The sequence below is a fragment of the Notamacropus eugenii genome, chromosome 5 (assembly GCF_028372415.1).
Source record: "Notamacropus eugenii isolate mMacEug1 chromosome 5, mMacEug1.pri_v2, whole genome shotgun sequence".
NCBI lineage: Eukaryota > Metazoa > Chordata > Mammalia > Diprotodontia > Macropodidae > Notamacropus > Notamacropus eugenii.
This window is the reverse complement of record NC_092876.1, coordinates 83,334,702-83,355,961: the sequence shown is the minus strand read 5'-3', so window position 1 is coordinate 83,355,961 and position 21,260 is coordinate 83,334,702. Positions and strand designations below refer to the sequence as shown.

Below are 21,260 nucleotides of genomic sequence, written 5' to 3'. Positions count from 1 at the left end.
TCCAGGGGGCCGAATGGGGTTCGTGGGGCCTAGGCCTGCTTCGGCCCTCCCCCAAACCCGGACTGCGAAGCCCAGCCCAGAGCACATCTGGAGAGGCCCAGGAGAGACAGTTATACGTATTCCTCACACCCTGAACGCGATAGGCCTCCACCTCAACACGGAATCGCTGGAACTCGGCCACAACACCACCCCGCCTCCCCCCACACACACCACAACCCCTACTGCGCGACCTGATCCACGCAGGGCCACTCTCCTCTCCGCGCCCCAACCCCAGACATCCCAGGCTGTTGGAAGAAGCCTGAACAACCACCATCACTCCTTCACACACACACACCACCCCTTTTCCCATAGGGGAAAGGACGTTCCCCCCACGGCTTTAGATACAATTTCACAAACTCAATGAAGACACTATTACACAGGAGGCAGTCACGCTACGTATAGCTAATCTTAGCCAAGCCCTCAAGGTCAGTGTCCTTCCAAAGCCTGGGAAGGAAGGCGGAAATGGGGGCGGGGTAGAAAAGGAACAAAACATTTTTCTAAAGGAGGTCTGCTGAGTGGTTTTGGGGTGCGAGGGGGAGGGAGGCCGCATTCTCAATGCTCGGGAGCCACTGGGGGCATGTCCCCTTTCAGCTTTTAGTGCAGGATCTGGCACACCGCCGAAGGGAAGGCCAGGGGTCCCCTTCTCTGTTTGAGTTCCTCATCTTTCCAAGTAAGAGGGAAATAAAACAGTTTAGGAACTGACGCCAATGTGCTCCTCCTCAACCTGAAAATCGACTGTGAAAATTTCCTCCATTCTGGAGAGGGGCCATGCACGAAGAGGACAGAGGTTAAAAGCTGATGAGGCACTTTTCACTGGTCACCTCCTTAAAGCTCCCAGGGCAGAGACTTTTTTCTCCTGTCCCTACTCCTTGGGATCCATTAAGGGAATTGAAGGACTCTTTCCCCAAAAGGGAGTCCAGCCTTAGCACCATGGAAGAGAATTGATCCAGTCTAGAGGCCTGGAGAAGCAGGAGGAAGTCCTTCCCCCCTAGACTCTAAGCGAAAGGTGGCTCATTTGCAAATCAGTCCCCAGAGTCCCTTGCAGGTGGGGAGGCCCGTCAATAATAATGAACCCTGCCCACGGTGCCAGTGCCGGTGCCGAGGAGGTCGGGCTGCCCAGTACGCCAGATTTCCCGAAGGATCCGCTCCCTCTCCTCCAGCCGCTGGGCTCGTTCTAGCTCCTCCGCAGAGGTGAAGACATTGACACTGAGGGGACTGTCCATCTCCGGGGTCAGTTCTGGGCCTGACCCAGCATCATCAGGGCCCAGCCGGGTCATGGTGTCGGTCTCATCCTCATCCTCGTCCTCATCCCCGTCCGGGAGGTCTCCTCGGGAGATTTTTTGGGGACCTTTTCCAGAAGGCCTAGGGTGGGGTCGGCAGGAGATCCGGATGACCAACAAGCAAAGGGTCAGCAAGAGCCCAAAGCATATGCCCAGAACAAAGTAGAGGCCGAAACTCTCAGGATGATCTGGAAAATAGAGGTTGGCAAGATCAGACTGGGTCACTGCATCTGGCATGGGCCAGTCAGGGAGCTAGTCCCCTCCCTCTGCCCGACTCTCCACCACCGGCCCAGGACTCCAGGAGCTCCAATATTCAGGTTTGTGGGCTATCTGGGAACTCCAGACTCTCCATTCTTCAAATGATGCATTATCTAGGGTCCATCAGGGGCTCTGAAGTAAGGGCAATTGGGCTAGAAGTTAAGAAGCTCTCATTATACCCAGCACTCACCTCGGACGTATGCGTAGGCTGCTAGGCTATTACTGAGCAGTTCCATGTCCCGTTTCCGGGCCTCCATGTTTCTTCTGAGGAGGGTAGAGGGTGGAAGGCCCCTGAATTGGTCTGTAGGGTCAATAGACTGAGGGTCAGTCGGGAGGAGAGAGATGGGGAATCCGGCAGCCCGATTCTCAATCCCTACGCTCAACTCGTTTCCAGACTTTAGGGATAACTTGGGCTCTCTGACTCCATCTCCCCTTCAAAATCCCAGGGTAACCCAGGCATTCTGACCCCATCCCCTTGCCCTCACTCTGTAGAACCCCCTCCGTCCACACTGGAAGCCACTCCCTATGAGGCAGGGAGAGCCGTCAGGCTTGCCCGCTCCAGACCACAGATGGCTTGGCTCCCCATTTCCACAGAGGGCTGGACCAAGGAAAGACTAGTCTCGGCTCTCCTGGTCTCCCTTGGGGGTTTGTGGGGAGGAGGGGTAGGGCAAGATCCGCCAAATTCCCACGTCTCCTCGGTCACTCCTGCAGGGCTGAGGCCGAAGTTGGGGGATGGGGGAAAGGGTTGTTGGGAGGATCTATGAGGCCCGAGTCATTTGGGGGGGTGCTCTGAGAGAGGGGGGTAATTTGAAGATTGGGAGCTGGCCTTAGGGGTATCTTCTTGGGAGACGGGTGGGGGAAGGCATAGCGGGGCCGTCTGAGGTCGGAGGATTTTCTTTTTTCTTTCCCTTTGGGATAGTGAAAGAGTCTAGGCTAGGAGCTGCCCTCCGGGGATCCTTGCGGTACTCACCCCCTCCCTGCCTTTGGAGGCCGGGATGCGGACCCAGGATTCCGGGCCCCCAGAATTCCCCGCACTCACCGGCGCAGCCGAATAGCTCCAAGCACGGCTTCAGCTCAGGGAGCGCCCCGCGACCTGCCCAGCGCCTCCATGGCGGGAGAGGGACGGAGGAGGTTCTGTCCGCCCCGTCCGGCGGGGGGTTCGGCAGAGCTGGGGGCGCTGGAGCCGTGGCCCGGCCGCCAACGGAGCGGACGGAAAGTTTCCTCCGAGGAAGGAGGAGGGCCCAGGAGGGGTAGGGAGGAAAGGAAGAGGGGGGAGGGAGGGGAGAGCGCCCCCGCCCCGCCCCCCACCCCCACCCCCGGCACAGGAAACTGGCTTTTGGAGAACCCAGGCGGCCCTGCAGAGGAACGGAGGGAGGGAGGAAAGGGGAGTGTCTGCTGAGCTTTGGCCAGTCCCATCTCTTTATCACCCTCCCTGGGGGGCTCGCAGTTCTCATCCCGAGACCGGTCCTCACTGCGTGGCCAACCTCTAGACCTTCGAAAGCTCTTCTCCGCCCCATTGGGCTCCCCTCCATTCGGAATCTCTTCCCCAACACACAGCTCCCATCTATCTTTTAAACCTCAGAAATCCTCAGGCCCCCTCGCCTTCTCAAGGAGGCCCCATCCCCCCAGGTCCCACCCTTCCATTAAACTTCAGCACCCCCAAATCCCAGAGCGACTCTAACCTAAGAACCCCCCCAAGCCCGACTTCATTCCACTAAACTTCAGAAGCCTCATCTCTCCCGAGTTCCATTTGTCCCCCAAACTTCAGAGAGTTTCCATGCCATCTCCCCCACCTTAGCGTCTCCCAGTCCCATCCAGCCCTTCCAAAACCTCTGGCCCCAGCGTGGAGCTCGGGCATCCCCACGGTACAGCTTATGGAGGGAATGGGACTCAGATGCCAGACCTAAGGGAGCTAGGAACCAACACTCCAAGAGCAATGGGAAATTCTCCCTCTCCTCCCCCAGCCCACGGTCTGGGATCTGGGTGGGGAGGTAGTTGAGGGCAAGGGGAGGGAAGGGTCAGGGGCCCAGCAGGAGGCCTGTTCAGGTTGGGGGTGGAGGGGAGTGGGGAATGTGTCTGCCTGGCTGAGCCTGGGCCAGTCTGGGGTTAATGATTGCTGGATTCCATTCCTAAGGCTGCTGGAGAGCTGCAGGCTGTGTCCGTGTGTGCATGAGTGCGTGTGTAAATGTGTGTGAGCTTGTTCAGCACAGTGAGTTCTTGTGCACACATCTGCACTAATGTGCTTGCTAGTTTGGGGTGCATTTGCATCTCATTTCTGTCCATATTCACATGAACCATGGAGAGTTCAACCTTAGCCCCAAGCCCACGGAGGTGGTGTCCTTCCTTGTGGGGAGCATTGGGGAGGGTGGCAGGGCTTAGGGAAGGGGGGTAGAAAGGGAGAGAGGAATGGAGGAAATTGTTGACATAGCCGAGGCTCCCGACAGGCCCCCTCCAGGCCCCCAGCGCTGCCCTGAGGGCAGAGGGAAAAAGGAAACTGGGCTAGGGGCCCCTTCCCTGCCTCAGCCCAGGCCTCCCTCAGAGATGGGGTCAGGTTAGGAGCAGGCTTGGTTGGGGGCTGGGGAGGACTTTCCTTGGTGATCTCTCAACCTCAAGGCAGTGAGGAAGATACAGCCAGGAAGGACAGACAAGGGTGGACTGGGGGCTAGCTGATCTGACCTAGGCCCCTTCCACCTGAGGGACCAGGAATGAATTCAGAGCAGCCCAGAAGAATACTTAGGACCCAGGCCCCCTGGACTCCCAGTCTAGAGCTCTTTTCCCTGTCTCCCTCTCTGCACAGGACTTTAGTTACTCAGAGACCTGGGCTACAAGATCTTAGTCATTCTTTCTGGACCTGTAAATTGGGGGAGGGGAGACTTTGGACTGGGTTATTTCTAAAATTCCTTCCAACGCTAATATTATGTTCCTATGAGCCTTAATGGGATAACAGCTGAAAGATCCTCTCCACATTAGAGACTGAATAATATTAGCATGAAAAGCCCTGATCTTGGGTGTCCTGCTCCCCAACTCCATTTTGGTCAATGACCCTCATTATGGGGGGGCATCCTCTTCAACCGTTTAACACTATTCCCCTGCCATTCCTTCTCCCTGCTACTTGTTTCTAAATTCCCAGCAGAAAAATTACTCCCCTGATTCAAACAGCAACCGGATTGGAGAAAGGAATAAGCATGTATTAAGTGCCTACTGTGTGCCAGGTACAAAGCACTCTACAAATACTACCTCACTTGATCTTCATGATGACCCTGAGAAGTAGGTGCTATTATCATCCCTGTTTTACAGTTGAGGGAACTGAGGTAGGCAGGGTATGGGACTTGCCCACGTTCTCACAGCCAGTAAGTGTCTGAAGCTTGATCTCAGTTCGGATCTTTCTGACTCCAGGCTCAGGGCTCTATCCATTGCATGGCCATCTACCTGGGGACCAGTCACTTCATAATGTGAAAGGATACATAGGGAGAGAAGACTACACATTGTCCTAAGGGCATTGGAGTTTTATCAGAGGAGTGGTGTCCTTGGAGGAAAGAGAGACGTGGGCCCTGCCAGTCAGGAGACTGCTGGATTAATCTTGTTTTTCTCTCTCTAGGCCTCAGTTTCCTTATCTGTACACTGAGGATTTGACAATGACCTCTGAGTTCCCTTCTTACACAATTACAGCTCTGACCCTCCCCCATCCTCCCCCCTCTCTGAGCCCTAGGGTGAAGAATTCTCCGGTGGGTCCTAATTACAACCAGTCTCCCAGACTTTATGGGACACTCAGTGGTACTGAGGCAGTTAAAGAGAGGGTGGACATACCGAGAAGGCAGAGAAGGGGCTATAGCAGATGCCCAGGCACTCAGGGGCCAGTTGGCAAAGATGGAAGCAGGCAGAAAAACCACTGTGCCAAAAACCTGAAGCCCCCAAATCTGGGACCCCCCAGGGTGGGCAAACCCGGGAAAGGGACTGGGAAGGGTCCTGAGAGTATAGAGATGGGCTCTTCAAATATTCACAGATCTACAGATAACCTCTGGAAGCAGAGATTCCATAATGATGGGACTGTGCTAACTGTGACTGACTCAGGCTTTACGGCTGCAGATTCTACACACCAGGTCTGATTTTCACAGACAGTGACAGGCTCCACAAGAAACCATCAGCTCTGCAAACAGGGACAGGCTCAACATCTGCAGAGACTGACTCTCCAAGCAACGACCATAAGGAGGTAAGAAGCTGGCCATTCCACAAAGCTCTTTAGCCCTATCAAAGAATCACTGAATTTTGTTGCTGGAATATCGTGTGTGTGTGTGTGTGTGTGTGTGTGTGTGTGTGTGTGTGTGTGTATCTGAGCATTTGGGGCAGCAGAAGCAGCAGTTCCAAAGGAAGGTTTATTATGTGTGCACGGACATATTCATGTGCACACATACATACATACATACATACATATATATGTACACACATTTGGGGGAGATACTACCAGTCACTACTTCCCTACACCATTACTTTCTAATCATTACTGGTCAGTGGACCACACAACATATGCCAAGTCCCCCAGCGATCAGTGTTTAGGAAAGTCTGTAGAGATCTGGCTAGGCAAGGAGGTCAAAGACAGAAAGGCCTTCTAGACACTAAGAATATTCAGTAGCAGTAGGTTTTGTTTTGTTTTGTGGAAGCAGAAGCCTGAAAACAAAGCAGCTGTCCATCTGTTGGGAAATAGTTAAACTGCAGAGCATCAAAGTGATGTCTCATGATGCAAATAACAATGAATTTGAAGAACATCGAGAAGCATGAGAAGGCTGAGAGCTGGAAAGGATATTGGAAGTTGCTGAGACCAAACCTCATTTGACACAAGGAAAAGTGGGGCTTGTAAAAGTGTACCTGTGAAGAGGAAGAATAAATTCGGGAAATGTAAGTGGTATCAAAATAAAGCTAACAAAAATTTAAAAAGAAAAAGAGGTTGGGAGTGAGCAGCCAAATCTGGGAAATGACCTTTCGGCTGTGAGACGCTTGAAGGGGTCTTTCCTTTAAGTAGTCTTTCCAAGAGTTCACACTGTTTTGAGGAAATGCCTTTTTGCACGCAAGTGCAAAATCTAGGGAGGACTGTTTGAATGTCCATCGTCATTTAGCATTTATCGTAGACCCGTAAGGGACCTTAGAAATCAATGAGTCTGGGGCAGCTATGGGGTGCAGTGGATACAGCACTGGTCCTGGGGTCAGGAGGACCTTAGTTCAAATCTGGCCTCAGACCTTTACTAGTTGGGTGGCCCTGATCCTCCCATTGCTTCCACCCGTCCCCAAAAGAAATCAGTTAAGTCTGAACCTTTCATTTATAGATGAAGACACTAAGGCACAGAGGGGAAGGATCTTGCCCAAGATCACACAGCTAATGTTGAAGGCCTTGGGTTTGGTCCTGTACGGGATAAAAAGACAACTAAGAGAGTCTTTGTATGCAAGCCTGTCTTCCATTTATAGAATCTAACTGTGGAGTTTGTCACTCTTTGCAATCTAATATTGTAATCTGCAATGCTCGTCTTGATAGCATCTGTGGGGAACATTCAGCTTGACCCGTCTAGAGTGAGACAGAAAAGAGCATGAGATTCGGCTGCAGAGAGAGGGTGGCATCATACTGTGGAAGGTGGTCTTACGTGCCAGGTGATGTAGACCTTATCATGAGGGTAATAGGGATCCCCTGAGGGTTCTGGATCGGAGCTCTGTTAGGATGGTAAGCCTGGCAGGATGTACAGAATGGATGAGGGCAGTAGGGAGACTGTTATAACAGATCAGCCAGAGATAATGAGGGTATTGACTCAAGGCAGCCCAGGGGATGGGTAGGAGAGGGGGTCTGTGGGACAACCTCCTGAGGAGAGGACTGGTCTAACAGTTCGGCAGGCTCAATCTGGCCGGCTAGGGCAGTAGGAAGGAAGCTCACAGGCAGGATGATATGGAAGCAGGTGATGCACAGGGTAAGGCTCTCCTCTGGTCTTGGCCTTCTAGGAGGAGAGCCAGCTCGGCCCATGCATACGGATGCATCATGGGGATGGGAGTGGCTGTCTGTAATGCCTCTTCCAGCTGTGCTCCATCTTGGCGGCTTTATTTGCCGCCCCCGCCTGGCTGAGGGTCCAGTAGCAGGGAGGGCCGGTTGAAGGGGGCGGGACAGGGCAAACAGGCTCATCCTTGGAGCTTAGTGGGGCAGGTCCCAAGGGTCATCAACCCAGGGAGCCCCCACCCCGCACACACTTCATTTGGTGTGTTTTCCTAAGGCTTCCAGAATTCATGTTTCCAAGGCAACCATCCCCAGCTGGTCAAGCAGGGAGGAGGCATCCAGGCACAGGCTTGGCCTCAGCAGCCACACTGCTGCAGTCACATTTGGGGAGCAATGCCCTTTCCCAAAGGGACCCCACAAGCAGGTCTGGGAAGGGACGGGGCTGGAGGGGTCAGGGCCACTCAGGGCGAGGCCAGGGGCAGCAGAGGCTGCTGAGAACCCCCGCCTTGAGGCCCAGGTGGACGACTGGACCTTCCCTCGGTGGGTGCAAAAACCCAGGTGTCCATGAGGGAGCAAAACGTCATGAGGCTGGTGGGGCGGCAAGAAGGGACACGCAAGCTGGGCTGGTTCTACATTAGGAAATTTTATTGCAGACATGCAGGAATAGTTCTGATGTAGTACAAAAATAGGTCTTTATACAAATTTTTTTGTGACTTTTACATTTTATTTTGTTTCTTTACAATCGGCCTTCTCTTCAGCATGTCATTTCACTAACACCGAAACAAGCAGCTTGGACGTGGATGTCCTCTCCTGCGCCCAGTGTGGCCCTGGGGGGGGGGGGGGCACCTCCAGGCCCTGTCCTCCCTCCTCTGCTCTCATATACTAAACCTGGGATCAACATCTGTTCACTAACCCTGGATAGGAAGATTCAGTACAACTTTTGCAGAGTCCCCAGAATATTGCTTTGAAAAGGAGGGAAAAAACCCCCAATCACCAAAAACAGACCTTTCCCAGGAAGGCTGCTGAGGGTGATGCCGCAGGGGGAGCAGGCAGAGGTGGGGGGCCTCAGGGAGCCTTCTGGCCTGCTCAGGAGGGACCCCACCTCAGCCACCCCTTGACCTGGACTCATAGATTATGATTCTACTCCATTTAGAGCTTTTTTTCGTTAAAAATAAATATAAAAACCAAGACTCCTTCCCCTCCCTGCTCCCCTTTCCCAGTGCTGGGCTGGGTGTGCACTGGTGCTGGCAGCCCGGACCTGCCCCCTCCCTGCCCCCCTTTCCCAGTGCTGGGCTGGGTGTGCACTGGTGTTGGCAGCCTGGACCTGCCCCCTCCCTGCCCCCCTTTCCCAGTGCTGGGCTGGGTGTGCACTGGCGCTGGCAGCCCGGACCTGCCCCCTCCCTGCAGCCTTGTTAGAGGCAGAACATGCTGCCCGGCGCCGAGGGGTTAAGTGCTTGACACATGGAGATGTCTGTGTGGGCTGGGAGGGCTCACACATGAAGAAAACACAGGACATGGAACAGACACAGAGCTCTCCCCACAACAACTAACCAAGCTAACAAAGGGCCAGGAGCGTGAGGCTCTGGCTGGGCTTGGGGCCAGCTGCCTCCTCCGCAGCCCACAAAGCGTGTAGCCCCTGCTAACTTGCTGGCAAGAGTTGGCCCCATTTTTTTCCAGATGGGGAAACTGAGGCACAAAGAGGTTTGGTAACTTGCCCAAGGTCACTCACAGTGAGTCAGCATGGGGGGAACCAGGAATAAGGGAGAGAAACATGGGCAGCCTCAGATTTTCCTTCCTTCTGCACTGCCTTTGGGGAGGGACGGCTCATAGGGGCCCTTCAAATTACAACTGTAGAAAGGGGGACACTATGAACTAGGCTACGGATCTGTCAGGGGGAAGGGAGGGAGGAGAAGGTAAAGGGAAAAGGGAATAGAAAAGCAAATCCCATAATGGGGATATCTGAGCAGGAGCCGAGGGCTGGCGCCAAGGATGCGCCTCCCAGACCAATGATGGGGCTGCCTGGGCCTACCGTGGGCTAGAGGGGATTAGGTGAGAATGGGGCAGTGCTCCGAGGAAGCATCAGAAGACAGGAGGCTTTGGGGGAAGAACAGTATATCTGGCAAGACAGGCATCCAGTTCACAACAAGAGGCTCAGAAAGGGAAAAAGGCTGTGTGCTATCCTAAGCTTGGGGGGCCTCCTGGTGCCCCAAGAGGCAGGGCCCCCTCCCCAGGGGATTCCAGGGGCACCTACGGCCACAGATGCTAGCTATCGAGGAGGAACATACAGCAGAGACAGCAGACTGCCCCCATCGCCCGGCCAAATTCTCAAATTGGCTGTTCTGAGGAATGTCTTTCACATTGTAAGTCATATATTAGATCTCTGTGTACCACGATGAGTGTGAAGATGGGAAATCAGAAGTAATGCAAGTGTACGGCACCTCAGGTAAGCTATGAAAAAAGAGGAAAACTAATAGTGTCAAAGACCTTTTTAAGAAAGAAAATAATCACTTCAGGAGGATGGCCAAGTGACAGACAGAGGGGGTGGGCTGGAGAGCCCCGGGGCCTTCTCTCCACCAGTCCCCTCACCTCTGGCAAGTCTGAATGTCTGCTGGGGCGCCCCCAATGACTGATGGGCTTGGAGAAGGTGGAGAGAAACTAGCTCCTTTCAGTAAATTAAAAAAACAATAAATATTTTGGAACAAGGTTTAAGAGGAGGCAAAGGTTTCTTGAAGCTTATGGGAGTCAGGGTTGGGAAAGATTGGGGAGGGCCTGGGGAAGGAGGGAGAAAAAGGCTTTAAGAAACAGTGAAGTCGCTAAAACTCCCCCCACTCAGCTTATTCAACCCCCTGGAGCAGCACCCCTGAGCCGCTCCCTGCCCACCCTGCCGGGAGAGGGGGCCCAGGGCTCTCTCCAGGGTCACTCAATCCAGAGATAGCATGGTTGGTTAAAAAGACAGAGGTAGATTAAAAAGTCATGATTAAAAGCAGATTAGTTGTCTAGGCTTTTCAGATTAAAAAACAAACAGCCAATCGATCATTCCAGACACCAGCAGAGTGTGTTGCTCTGGAGAAAGTGGCCTCCATCCAAGTGGCCACCAGTGGTGCCTCGGGAGACCTGAGGTCACCTGCTGGGCCCTCAGGGACGCTGGGGGCGGGAACAGGGGTAGCTATTGCTGTTGCTAAAGGACAGGCAGTGCCCCTTGCTACTTCCGGAGGTAGCGCTGCGCCAGGATGGCAGCGTCCAGAGGGTTCATGGGCTGGGCATCCCGGCCCAGCCGCCGCACGGGGGGCACACTCCCAAACTGCCGCTTCTGCAGGAAGCTTCTGGCCTCGTGCAGGGTGCTCTTCTCCTCAGCCAGGAGCAGCTGCTGCCTCATGTACTTCTCAAACTCATACTGGGAACACTCCTCAGTCACCTTGGCCTAGTCAGGAAAGAAAAAAGGATCCCTCCTCATCAAACTGATCCAATCTGATGGGAACAGGCGCACCTCCCTAACACCCATCAGCCCAGAGTTAGGCCCAGGCTGGCTTCCTCCAGGGGTGACTCTGGGCAGCACATCTCTCCAGTCCCTCTTTCAGGCTCCGAACCCCCCGGGAACCACGGCCTACACTAGCTGGCAGAAATTTCAGAGTTCACGTTGTCCAAATGACTTATTTCAGAAGAGGAGGATGAGGCCCAGGGATGGAGAAGGGCTTGTTCAGCCTCCGGGTGAGTCATCAACAGAGCCGGGCCCAGGTCTCCCAGGACTCCCATCACTCTCCTTCTCTACAAGAATGGGGAAGAAGAGGAGGGACAGCCCAGGACTCTGGTGTTTGCCTTTTTTTTTTTTCAAGGAATGTCAAAGCAGGATAGCCCTGGCCTGGATTTTGTCCTCAGGACACACAGAGAAAAGGGCAGATAAGGCCTTTCTAGGGGGCCTTGTGTGGGCCCAGCAGCTGGCTGGACATGCATCCTCCCTGGGAGAGTCCTTCTTTGTACCCGGTGAACCCAGGATGCTGGGAGGAGCCATCTGCTCTGTCTTATCCATGCACAGGCAGCATGGAGCCAGAGCTTCCTGGGAAGGAGAGAGGCTGACAGTGATTTCCCCCCCCCTGCCCCGCCCCACTCCCCCCTCACGGCTTGGTCAGGTGGGGGGCAGGGGTGGGGTGTGTGGGTCACAGGAGAAGTGGGGACACAGAGCACTCAGCTCTAAACACAATGCCTGCTGGCCCTACCTGCCCTTGTACAAACATCCAGGCGAGGCCTGAACTGACCTGAACTACGATATCCTGAAGCCTATTCTGTGCATCTCCAAACCAAAACAAATGTGTTGGGAGCAGAGCTTTCCCGAAGTAACAGGCAGCATGGGAGAGGACAGGACAAAATGAATCATTCAAAGGAGGAACAGCAGGAAGGGGCAGTGAAAGCCCAGTGAGTCACAGAGAAAACTTCTGAAGCTCAGGAGGAGGAGACCAAACAAAGGCAGCCAGGAATAGGCAAGGCAGAATGGCAATGATGGCTCGGAATTGTGGGCCCTGTCTCTGGGCTCAAGGGGTCCCACCTCTTGGCAGAGGCTGGGTAAGGTGGGGGGCCAGGAGTGTCGCCCCTGAGAATGCAACCCCAGGTCACGGAAGTATCGCCGTTGGAGGTGCCCTGAGAAAGTGTATGCAACCTATTTTACAGGAGAGGAAAGCAAGGCCACGACACCCTGGTAGCCTTCTCATGGCCATGTCCTCCTAATTCCAGTCCTGTCCTCTTCTGCTCAAGTCCAACACCCAGAAGGTGTCCCTACCCTCCCCCACTCCAGGCTGGGCTTCAGATGAGTCTCCTGAAGGCAAACTCAGGTGATCTGTCTGAAAAGGTCTCAGGAGAAAGCTTCCCACCTCATCCCCGGCCCGGCCCACCCAGGACCCTGCCAAGTCAGGCAATGGCTGCTCACCTCCTGGGCGCTATCTGAGCTGTTCATCTGGTCATCAATATCTGGAACCACTTGCAAAGGTCCACTGAGTGAAGACACAGACTGCCTACAGGGGAAGAAAACATCATGTCACTGCTGACAAATGGGCCCCTGGCAGGGATGCTGAGATTCCCCTTCTCCTATCAGGAAGAATGGGCTGGAGGAGATGTCCTGAAGTCATGTAATTCCAAGTCTGCCTGAAGAATGTCTGTCTCTTCTCTGCATGGCTGAGAACGAGACAAGTGTCTGACTGCACACCTCCAGGGACAGAGAGTTCACTACCAGCCAGAAGGCTAGAAAACTCTTTCTGATATTGAGCTGCAAGCATCCTCTGTCCCTGTTCTTTCAAACTGCTCCTAGTTTTACAAAAACACAAGGCTAATCCTCCTTCCAAATTATGACCCTTCAAAGACCGAAAGGGTCATCATGCCTCCTGGTCTTTTGTTCTCCCTGACCAACACCCTTAGTTTCTTCTGCAAGCTCTCTGGGGGTGTTGGGGACCCTCCGATGTGGGCATCAGACAGGGTCAGAGCAGGGCAGAGCACGACGGAGAGGATGCCTCAGCTCATCCTTGTGCAAGGGGCGAGGTAAAATCCAAAGTACCTCATTTTGACTGCTCTCAATCACTCAGATTTTGTACCATGGAGGACTGTTTCTTCCCCCTGAGACAAGACAGTCCTTCACATCACAGACCCCCTAGAGCCTCATTTACATCTGAAAGCCCACGGCTGCTTTGTGCTAGTGTACTTGAGCACAGCCTGGCTGGGAAGCGGGGGCGACTCCCCCATCTCTCTCCGGAGCCTGCCTTTGGGTCCTAAGGCCCAGGAATCCCTGGTGAGTCCTCCGATCTACTCACCAAGAGGCGATGATGGCACTGAGAGACTCCAGCACCTCTGGAGCTGCCAGGCGCTGCTGGGGGTCAAGGACCAGCAGCTTTCGGATGAGACACACAGTATTCTCAGAAACCCGGCCGTCCCTGACACACACAGAAAGGAAAGCAAAGAAAGGGCTCAGCATGTGGGACAATGCAGTGGTGACGGCTGCTTGAAGAGCCCAGTGACAGCAAGAGAGGAGAAGGCTGTGTACAGTCAGGAGGGCCAGCAGATAGAGACTTCACTTGGGCTCAAAAAGCTGTACTGCTGTCTCCCTCCTCCACTTGAGCTTCTGTTTTGGGGTCCCCCAGCCCTGCCTTGTCTCCAGGGCCAAGACAACATTGGCTCTCCTGGCAATCTTTCCCTAACCTTCACTACAATCACCTCTGGGACAAGTCCCCAGGGTCCCAGGCTGTGTATGTCGGTGGGATGGGAGTGACTCACTCTGGGATCGTGTACTCGGCAGCTTTGATTTTCCGGAAGAGCTCCTGAGGGATGCTGTCGTAGAAGGGGAACTGCCCGTACAGCATGGTGAAGAGCACCACTCCCAGTGCCCACATATCGCTGGGCTTTCCTCGGTACGGACGACCTGAAGGAAGAGAAGAGACATTCCCTTCTGTTCAGCTCCTTCCAAGCCCCAGACAGGAGTGGCAGAACAAGCACATGGAGGATCCATCTCCTTCAATGTGCCCTCACCCTTCATCCCCCTGCCACAAGGCTCACTCTCTTCTCGTTACCACTGCATGATGGCTCATCATCTTTCAAAGTTCCTCCTTCTGGAAGCCTTCCTTTATCTCTCATTCATTCATTCATTCAGTGCCTACAAGGTAACAGTGCACTGTGCAAAGTGCTAAGGAGAGGAAGACAAATCAGATACAGCAACGACACTCATGGGACTTCTAGTCAGGGCAGTAAGATCTATACATAATCAACAGAATGCAAATTAGACCACAAGCAGCTGACAGGCCTGTCAACTACTATGATTAAATCAGAGGCAGAAAGATCACTTGACTTCAGAAACCAAGGAAGGTGTCCAGGAGAAGATAGCACTTGGCCGGGAGAGATGGATGGAGAAGGCCTGAACAGGCAGAGAGAGAGAGAGGAGGAAGATGTTCTAATGAAAAGGAACACTAGCAGTGAAAGCCCCAGAAGCTGTAAGCCTTGTTCAGGGATTAAGCCCTCCTTAGATGGGGCAGCCAAAGGGAGAAAAACACAGGCTGGAGCCAGACTATAGCCTGAGGCCCTGAACGGAGTGCCCGTGAGCTACAGAGAACCGCTGATAGGCTTGAACAAGGCGAACAGTGGGGTCCTGCAGAGGCCCTGTCTCTTCCGAACTCCTAAAACAATATTAAATGTTGCCAAACTTTCTGAAGTGATGGGCTTTTTAGATATTCAATAATGAATCCACAGAGCATTTCTCAGGTGACAAAAATTTAATGATCTCTACAAAGCCAAATTAGATTGGTTTGTATGGTTAACAAGATGCCTCGTGGGGAAGCCTGAACAATGATCATGCTAACAAAAACTTGACCTCCACCCTCCTCATTCCAAAAAAATGCCTCTCTCCAAGGTTACTAATATCTTAGCTGCCAAATCCAGTGGCCTTTTCTCAATCCTCACTCTCCTTGACCTCTCTGCAGCCTTTGACACAGCTGGTCACTCTTCCCTCCTTGAGGCTCTCTTCTCTCTAGGTTTTCTGGATATCACTCTCTCCTGGTTTTATCTATCTGACTGCTCATTCTCTGGATCCTCAGCCAGGTCATACCCTCTAACCAAAGGTGTCCCACAGAATTCTGTCTGGTGTTGTCTCGCTGATCTCCTCAGCTCCCATGGGTTTAGTTAACCATCTCTAGGTTGATGATTCTCAAATCCATCTGTTCTGCCCCAAACTCTTTGCTCACCTCCAGTCTTTCATCTCTGCCTTTCTAACAACTCAAACTCAATGTCCCAAACAGAACTCATTTTCTCCCAAACCTTTTCTACCTCTCCCCTTCCCTATTACTTCCAAGGGCAAACCTAGAAGTCATCTTGGAATCCCTACCATCTCTCACCACCCCCATATTCAAGCTGTTGCCAAAACCTGTTAATTTCACCTTGGCAACCTCTCCTAATATGCCCCGTCCCCTCCTCTGACCCTGCTCTCACTCTAGGCAGGCTCCCATCACACCACACCTGGATTGCTGCACTAGCTGCCGCTGGGTCTGCCTGCCTCAGGTCTCTCCCCACTCCAATCCATCCTCCACTCAGCCACCAAAGGGACTTCCCTAAATCATAGGTCGGACTGTGTCACTTGCTCACCCCTGTCAATAAATTCCAGAGGCTACAAGCAGCTTCCAGAATCGAGTGCAAAATGCTCAGGGATTCAAAGGCCTTCACAGCCTGGTGCCCTGCTACCTTTCTTACATCTTACTCCCCAATACAAACTCTTCAATCCCGTGACACTGGCCTCTTGGCTGTTCCTCAAACAAGACACTCCAACTCCTGGCTTCAGACATTCTCTCTGGCCATCCCCCAGGCCTGGAATGTTCTCTCTCTATTTTATCTCCCCCACTGGCTTCTAAAATCTCCCGTTCCACAAGAAGCTTTGCTCACTCGCTCTTAATTCCAGTGCCTGACAATGCCTGACATACAGGAGCACAAAACAAATGTTTCTTGACTATTAACTATTTAAATACCTAGTTATCTACAAAACACTGTGTTAGGTGCTGCATGGAGGTTGTAATAAAATTTCCTTTTATGCTCTTATCTGGATAATTGTAAAATAAATGCAAATTTTCAATCTATATGTGGTTAATGCTTTCTGTTCTGGTCCTTAATAATGTTTGGGAACAAATGCACTGCTGAAGAGTGACCATGAGGTCTTCATCAGGGGAAAGAAAAAGGGTAAGAATCTGCATTGAGGAGAATTCACATTCCTTTATGTTGGACAGAAATTCACCTCCTGCTAACTACTACTCTCCACTGTTCCTAGTTGGGGCCTCTGGACCAACACGAAACAAGTGTCATCCCTCTAATGATACCCTTTGGAGACACATGACCTCCCCAAACTCTCCTGCCAAGTCTCTTCTCTATACCAAATAGCTTGCCAATTCTTTGAGGGTTTACTTATCGCTACCTCCCCAGAAGAGATGATCCTATGGATGCTGGGAATGTTTGCCTGATCATTTACATTAGCTGGCCTGGGAAAGCCAGCAGTTATTAGTGAGTCAAGAGCGTCCTGGGGGGCATGGAACGTCTGAGTGCTCAGGCAGACTGGGGTTTTAGAGCCCAACATTTTGTAAATGTGTTGTTAATATGTTTATTGTTCAGGCTTCCCAGAAGGTGGCTTGTTGACTCTATGAACCAGTATCATTGGTTTTAGGGATTGTTAACCCTTCACTGCCTGAAGAAGGTTCCACACAGATCTGTTTGCTTTGTGCACATTTTGCACTGTGTTCAAAATGACCACTTCCTTTTAGGTCTCAAGACAGGAGAATATTTACAAAATAGGTTTTCTAGAATGGAAACAACTGATTCTGAAGTCAGTTTGAAGGCAGCTGGCTCAATGGGCAGATTACAGGCCTTGACACTGGATGCCCATTGTCCTCAGGCATTTGACCCTTCCAGATTGAGACCCAGAGACAAGCATTCTGGTTGAGAAGAGTCCCTGGTCTCTCAACGGCAAGTGTGCCAGAGTAAGAACAGCCAGCTGATGGATGTGAGTCCTGACAGAAGGCTGCCTGGCTCAGTCACAGCCCAAGATTCCCGCACGTGGCAGGAACTGACATGCAGGCTCCAGTGGCTGTCGAGGAGTCGGACCTTGCAACAGCCCCTCTCCTACTGGGCCCCACCGCCAGGTGACTCACCGTCCTGCCCAGAGCTGGAGAGGCTGCCCGACCTGGGTCATCACATTGCCCTCTGGAGACAGGCTTTCTCCCCATCTGAGGCCTCCCCCTCCTCTCAAATTCTCCAGCCTTTCTAATCTGTGCACCCAGCAGTCAGACAAGTACATGAAGGCTCCAACATTGCGAGCCCCATTCCTGTCCCCCATCTCTCCTCTGACTCAGCCTGTGAGTCACCGATGTAGGGGTCACTATGGGCACTAATGATTCCCAGCTCTAACCCGCTAACCAGAGCTGCTGTGCTCTTTTCTCCAGGCTCCAGCTTCATTCCTCCCTCCAAAGTCCTGCTGAGGGGATGTCCTGCTGAGGGGATGTCCTATAGATCCCTGCTTGCTGACAGAATCTTTTTGCTGAGCAGGCAGCTCTTCTCTCAGACAGCTCAAAGCCACCAGCCACAGCTTCCTTTCCCAGGCCTGGGAATGAAGAAGTTCCTCTTCAGTCCAGACTGTTAGGGACAGAGTGTATCTCCTTCTCTAAGTAAGGATGCGCTCTTCTGGGCTCCTGTTCTCTCGTCTGGAGGGTGGGCGCTTTGTACCTAAACTGGGGCTAGAGATACAGGCCCAGGCTGCCCAGTGGCCTTATAGGGGCTCTGGAGAAAGAAATGGCAGAACATTCCAGTATCTTTCCCAAGAAAATCTCATGGACAGTACAGTCCACAGGGTCACAACTAAATGACTGAACAACAACAGGGGCTCTACCTTCATGCATGTATTGGCGCACAACTGCCCAACTTCACCCACTCAACTTCTCTCATGGGCTTATATGTGCTTTAGGTGCTTCTGCAAACTGAAGGCTCAGAAGGTTTGCAAAGTGTAACAAGGAGCTAAAGAGAAGACATTATTAGCATACTTTGTAGTGGCCAAGAACTGGAAATCAAGGGGATGCCCATCAACTGGGGAATGGCTGAATAAATTATGGTATATGAATGTAATGGAATACTATTGTGTCATAAGAAATGATGAACAAGAAGACTTCAGAGAGGCCTGGAAAGACTTATATGTGAGTGAAAGGAGCAGAACCAGGAGAACTTTGTGCACAGCAATGATCACAGTGTGTGAGAGTTTTTCTGGTAGACTTGGATCTTCACAGCAGTGCAAGGACTTAAAAAAAAAAAATTCCCAATGATCTTCTAAGGCAAAATGCCTTCCACATCCAGAGAAAAGAACTATGGAATTCAATCGCAAAATGTAGCAGATGTGTGTGTGTGTGTGTCTGTGTATTGTTTTGGTTTGTCATATGATTTCTCCCATTTATGTCAGTTCTTCTATGCAGCATGACTATAGTGAAAATGCATTCAATAGAAGTGTATGTGTAGATCCTATATAGAATTGTATGCTGTCTTGGGGAGGGAGGGGGGTGGTCGGAGGTAGGTGGGGGGGGGGAATCTAAGTTTTATGGTAGTGATTGTAGAACACTAAAAATAAATAAAATTAATATAAAAAAAAAAGACAAGATCCTCTTCATTAGTCCTTATACTGTAGATGAGATCCCTACTGTCAGTTACATTTCTTCCTTCCTTTTAAACAAACATCTCCACTTTTCCTAACAAGTAGAGATGAAGGAGACAAGGGAGAAGGGTGGAGATGACAGCAGGGAGATCTAGACAGCTTCTGTTACCCCCAAATGAGGCCACCTGTTCACACTCTGGGTGCCAATCAGCCCTTGGCACTACATAGGCGATACACACACATGCATTTCATGGACACTTTCAGGGGATCAGCATTCCTGACAGGTACCAGCTGTTCTAGCATGGGTCCCACCACCATACCTCTCTCAAATTGCCCTTTGAAAATGGGGGGGATGGGGAGGAAGGAAGGGGTAGATGGGGAGAATCTCAAATATCTGAGCTTGGGGTTAAAAATGCGCTCTACCATTATGGCTTAATACTGCTGTCTAGTGGCAGACACAGGTACCTCTGTGAAAATGACTAGGCAAGGCCTGAGCAGGGGAACCAAAGTGAGGTGGGAGCTATAGGTGTCTTCACGTCTATAGTTCCAAAAGTCTGTCTCTGGTACTCTGGCCCATTTGGCAGAATCTAGTTACTCCCAAATACTAATGAACTTGGCAACTGCTGCCACCATCTCTCCCAGATGTCAGGAAGGCCAACACTAGCAAAAGGTCAGGTTTTACAGAGGAGCAATGTGGGTGGGGGAGGAGAGGTAAGGAATCCTGGAGACAGGAAACAAATGGGTATGAAAATCAGCACCTGTCCTATTTGGGAATCTTTATAAAGAAAGTGACTTTATTTATTTATTTTTAAAAGACTGGGCTCTCTTGCTGAATATAGCTAATTTTCTGATTGGAGTACTCATAGAGAGCTACCATGATTCCCTGGATGGATTCTCTGCTGCTTTATAAGCTCCTGTGGCTCAAGAAACTCTTAAAACTCAACAAGTCTCAGGGACCATAAAGAAAATTTCCAAATTGTACTTGCATGAGACCCAGTCCTGTGGTGTCCGGCTCACCTGTAGGTGGGCTCAAGAGTCCAAACCCTAAAGAAAACAAGAATGCAACATGGATCTTTCTAGTTCCCTGACATGATAGAGAGTGTAGAGAAATCCAATCCTTTCTCCATGTTGGCAAAGAGAAGGAATGGATCATGACAGTCCCAGGGAAAGTCTCCAAGACTGTACAAGATACTCTACAAGAGTCTTCCCGAAAATCCAGCCTGCCACAGTCACAGAATTTTCGAGTTGGAAAGGACAGTTGTTCGAGGTGTTTGGACAGGAGTCACATACCACTGAGTACATCTGGGCTGATATATGCTGGGCTTCCCCTCTGATCCTTCAGCAAGTCATCCTCACTTACAAGGTGCTTTCCAAGACAGAAGTTGGTGATGGTTATCCTGTGGGTTCTGGGAAGAGAGGCAAGAGAAAGAGGCATTCATTCGCAAATAACTGGCATCTTTCTTTGTATCTTTGACTTGCATTTGATTTCTTTTTAAATAGCAAGGTTGCAGTTAAGGAAGTCCCTCTTCAGATTTAGGAAAACCTCACATCTTAGGTAAACCTTTGTCTAGTTCTCACAAAAGTCCCAAACCCCAGCAAACAGATCTGTTACAAGAGCTATTCTGAGGGAGGTACATGGGGAGCAAAAGAAGCTAAACCAGCCTCTGGTGCAACCTGGCCCATTGAGTTGGCACCCTCTACGATCATTTTCACTAGTCCCCTTTGCCCTGCCATCCCCAGGCTAAACATCTGGAGCTGCCGAGATCCATCTGCAGTCAGTCTCAAGGGCCACATTTACCTTAAACAGTCAAGGAAGGTAAACTGCCTAACCTGGGTCCTAGTCTATTTGGGATCATTACAGGTAGGGAAGCTGGAATTCTCTCTGAGTATGTGAAAACAACAAAGAAGGTGGCTCTGGGTTCAGACATTTCTGTTTTATTGGTACTTTTATAATCCTACCATCATGAACTGACTCAGAAGACATGCCACTTAGTTCCCTACTCTAGCTCCAGCCCACTTCTGCTCATCCACGTACTCTATACTCCAGACAAGACCATTTACCCTTCAGTAAAATGTAAGCTCCTTGAGGTAGTCTGCTTTGTCTCCGTACCCCTAGCCCCCAAGCCCAGTGCCTTGGCAGCTGTTCCCATCCTCGTACCTCCCGTATTACTGTGTATGTATCTTGTATTTACTTGTCATTTATATATTATTATTTATATCTTGTCATTTCTCCCTGTCCCCTCTCTCTCCCCCATTAGAACAGAAACATCTCGATGGTTTGCATCCCCTGAATGGAGAATGGTACTCAGTGCATAATAAATGCCTGCTAAACGGAATCCCAGACGCAGAGAATTTGAGGGCTGAAAGGCCAGGTCCTCAGCCTCTCTCTGACATGTCTAACTTGAGGTTATCTGGTTTCTGTTTGAAGACTTCTGCCACAAAGGAGGCAAGACAGACTCACCGCTATCCAAGGTGACATCCGTTTCACTTCTATATCACTCTAATTGTTAGGAAGTGGTTCCTGATATTAAACCTAAGCTTCTCTCTGCCACATCCACCCATCATTGGAGCCTGAACA

At 51.4% G+C, this 21,260-nt stretch overlaps 2 protein-coding genes and 1 long non-coding RNA gene across 6 annotated transcripts in view; 1 reads left to right on the top strand and 2 right to left on the bottom strand.

Moving 5' to 3' along the window:
* Positions 1-421: 421 nt before the first annotated feature.
* Positions 422-3,130, bottom strand: EVA1B (eva-1 homolog B). Of its 2 annotated transcripts, none has more exons than XM_072610041.1 (3): positions 2,548-3,130; positions 1,768-1,878; positions 422-1,507 (listed from the first exon to the last, which is right to left on the bottom strand). In XM_072610041.1, the coding sequence occupies exons 1-3, from the start codon at positions 3,107-3,109 to the stop codon at positions 1,098-1,100; spliced, it is 1,083 nt and encodes a 360-aa protein (XP_072466142.1). In that variant the 5' UTR covers positions 3,110-3,130; the 3' UTR covers positions 422-1,097. The 2 variants fall into 2 exon arrangements, with proteins under 2 accessions (XP_072466142.1, XP_072466143.1); XM_072610042.1 differs by having other exon boundaries at positions 2,617-3,129.
* A 77-nt stretch (positions 3,131-3,207) lies between these two features.
* Positions 3,208-6,515, top strand: LOC140504734 (uncharacterized). The gene is made up of 2 exons (XR_011967228.1): positions 3,208-5,787; positions 6,239-6,515. It is a non-coding gene; the product is annotated as an uncharacterized lncRNA (long non-coding RNA).
* Positions 6,516-8,169: 1,654 nt separating this feature from the next.
* STK40 (serine/threonine kinase 40) overlaps positions 8,170-21,260 on the bottom strand; it is a 63,858-nt gene continuing 50,767 nt past the window's right edge. For all 3 annotated transcript variants that reach the window (XM_072610039.1, XM_072610037.1, XM_072610038.1), the window contains exons 7-11: positions 19,973-20,088; positions 13,798-13,942; positions 13,338-13,457; positions 12,464-12,548; positions 8,170-10,966 (exon numbers count right to left, since the gene is read on the bottom strand). In XM_072610039.1, coding sequence (XP_072466140.1) covers positions 10,748-10,966; positions 12,464-12,548; positions 13,338-13,457; positions 13,798-13,942; positions 19,973-20,088 — 685 coding nt within the window. In that variant the 3' untranslated portion in view covers positions 8,170-10,747. The remainder of the gene's footprint in view (positions 10,967-12,463; positions 12,549-13,337; positions 13,458-13,797; positions 13,943-19,972; positions 20,089-21,260) is intronic.

Coding starts and splice junctions, on each gene's coding strand:
- EVA1B (XM_072610041.1), bottom strand. CDS start 3,109: ATGGAGGGGAGCCCAATGGGGCGGAGAAGAGCTTTCGAAGGTCTAGAG. Junction 1,879..2,547: donor CCTCCAAAGGCAGGGAGGGG/GTGAGTACCGCA, acceptor TTGACCCTACAG/ACCAATTCAGGGGCCTTCCA. Junction 1,508..1,767: donor AGCCTACGCATACGTCCGAG/GTGAGTGCTGGG, acceptor TCTATTTTCCAG/ATCATCCTGAGAGTTTCGGC.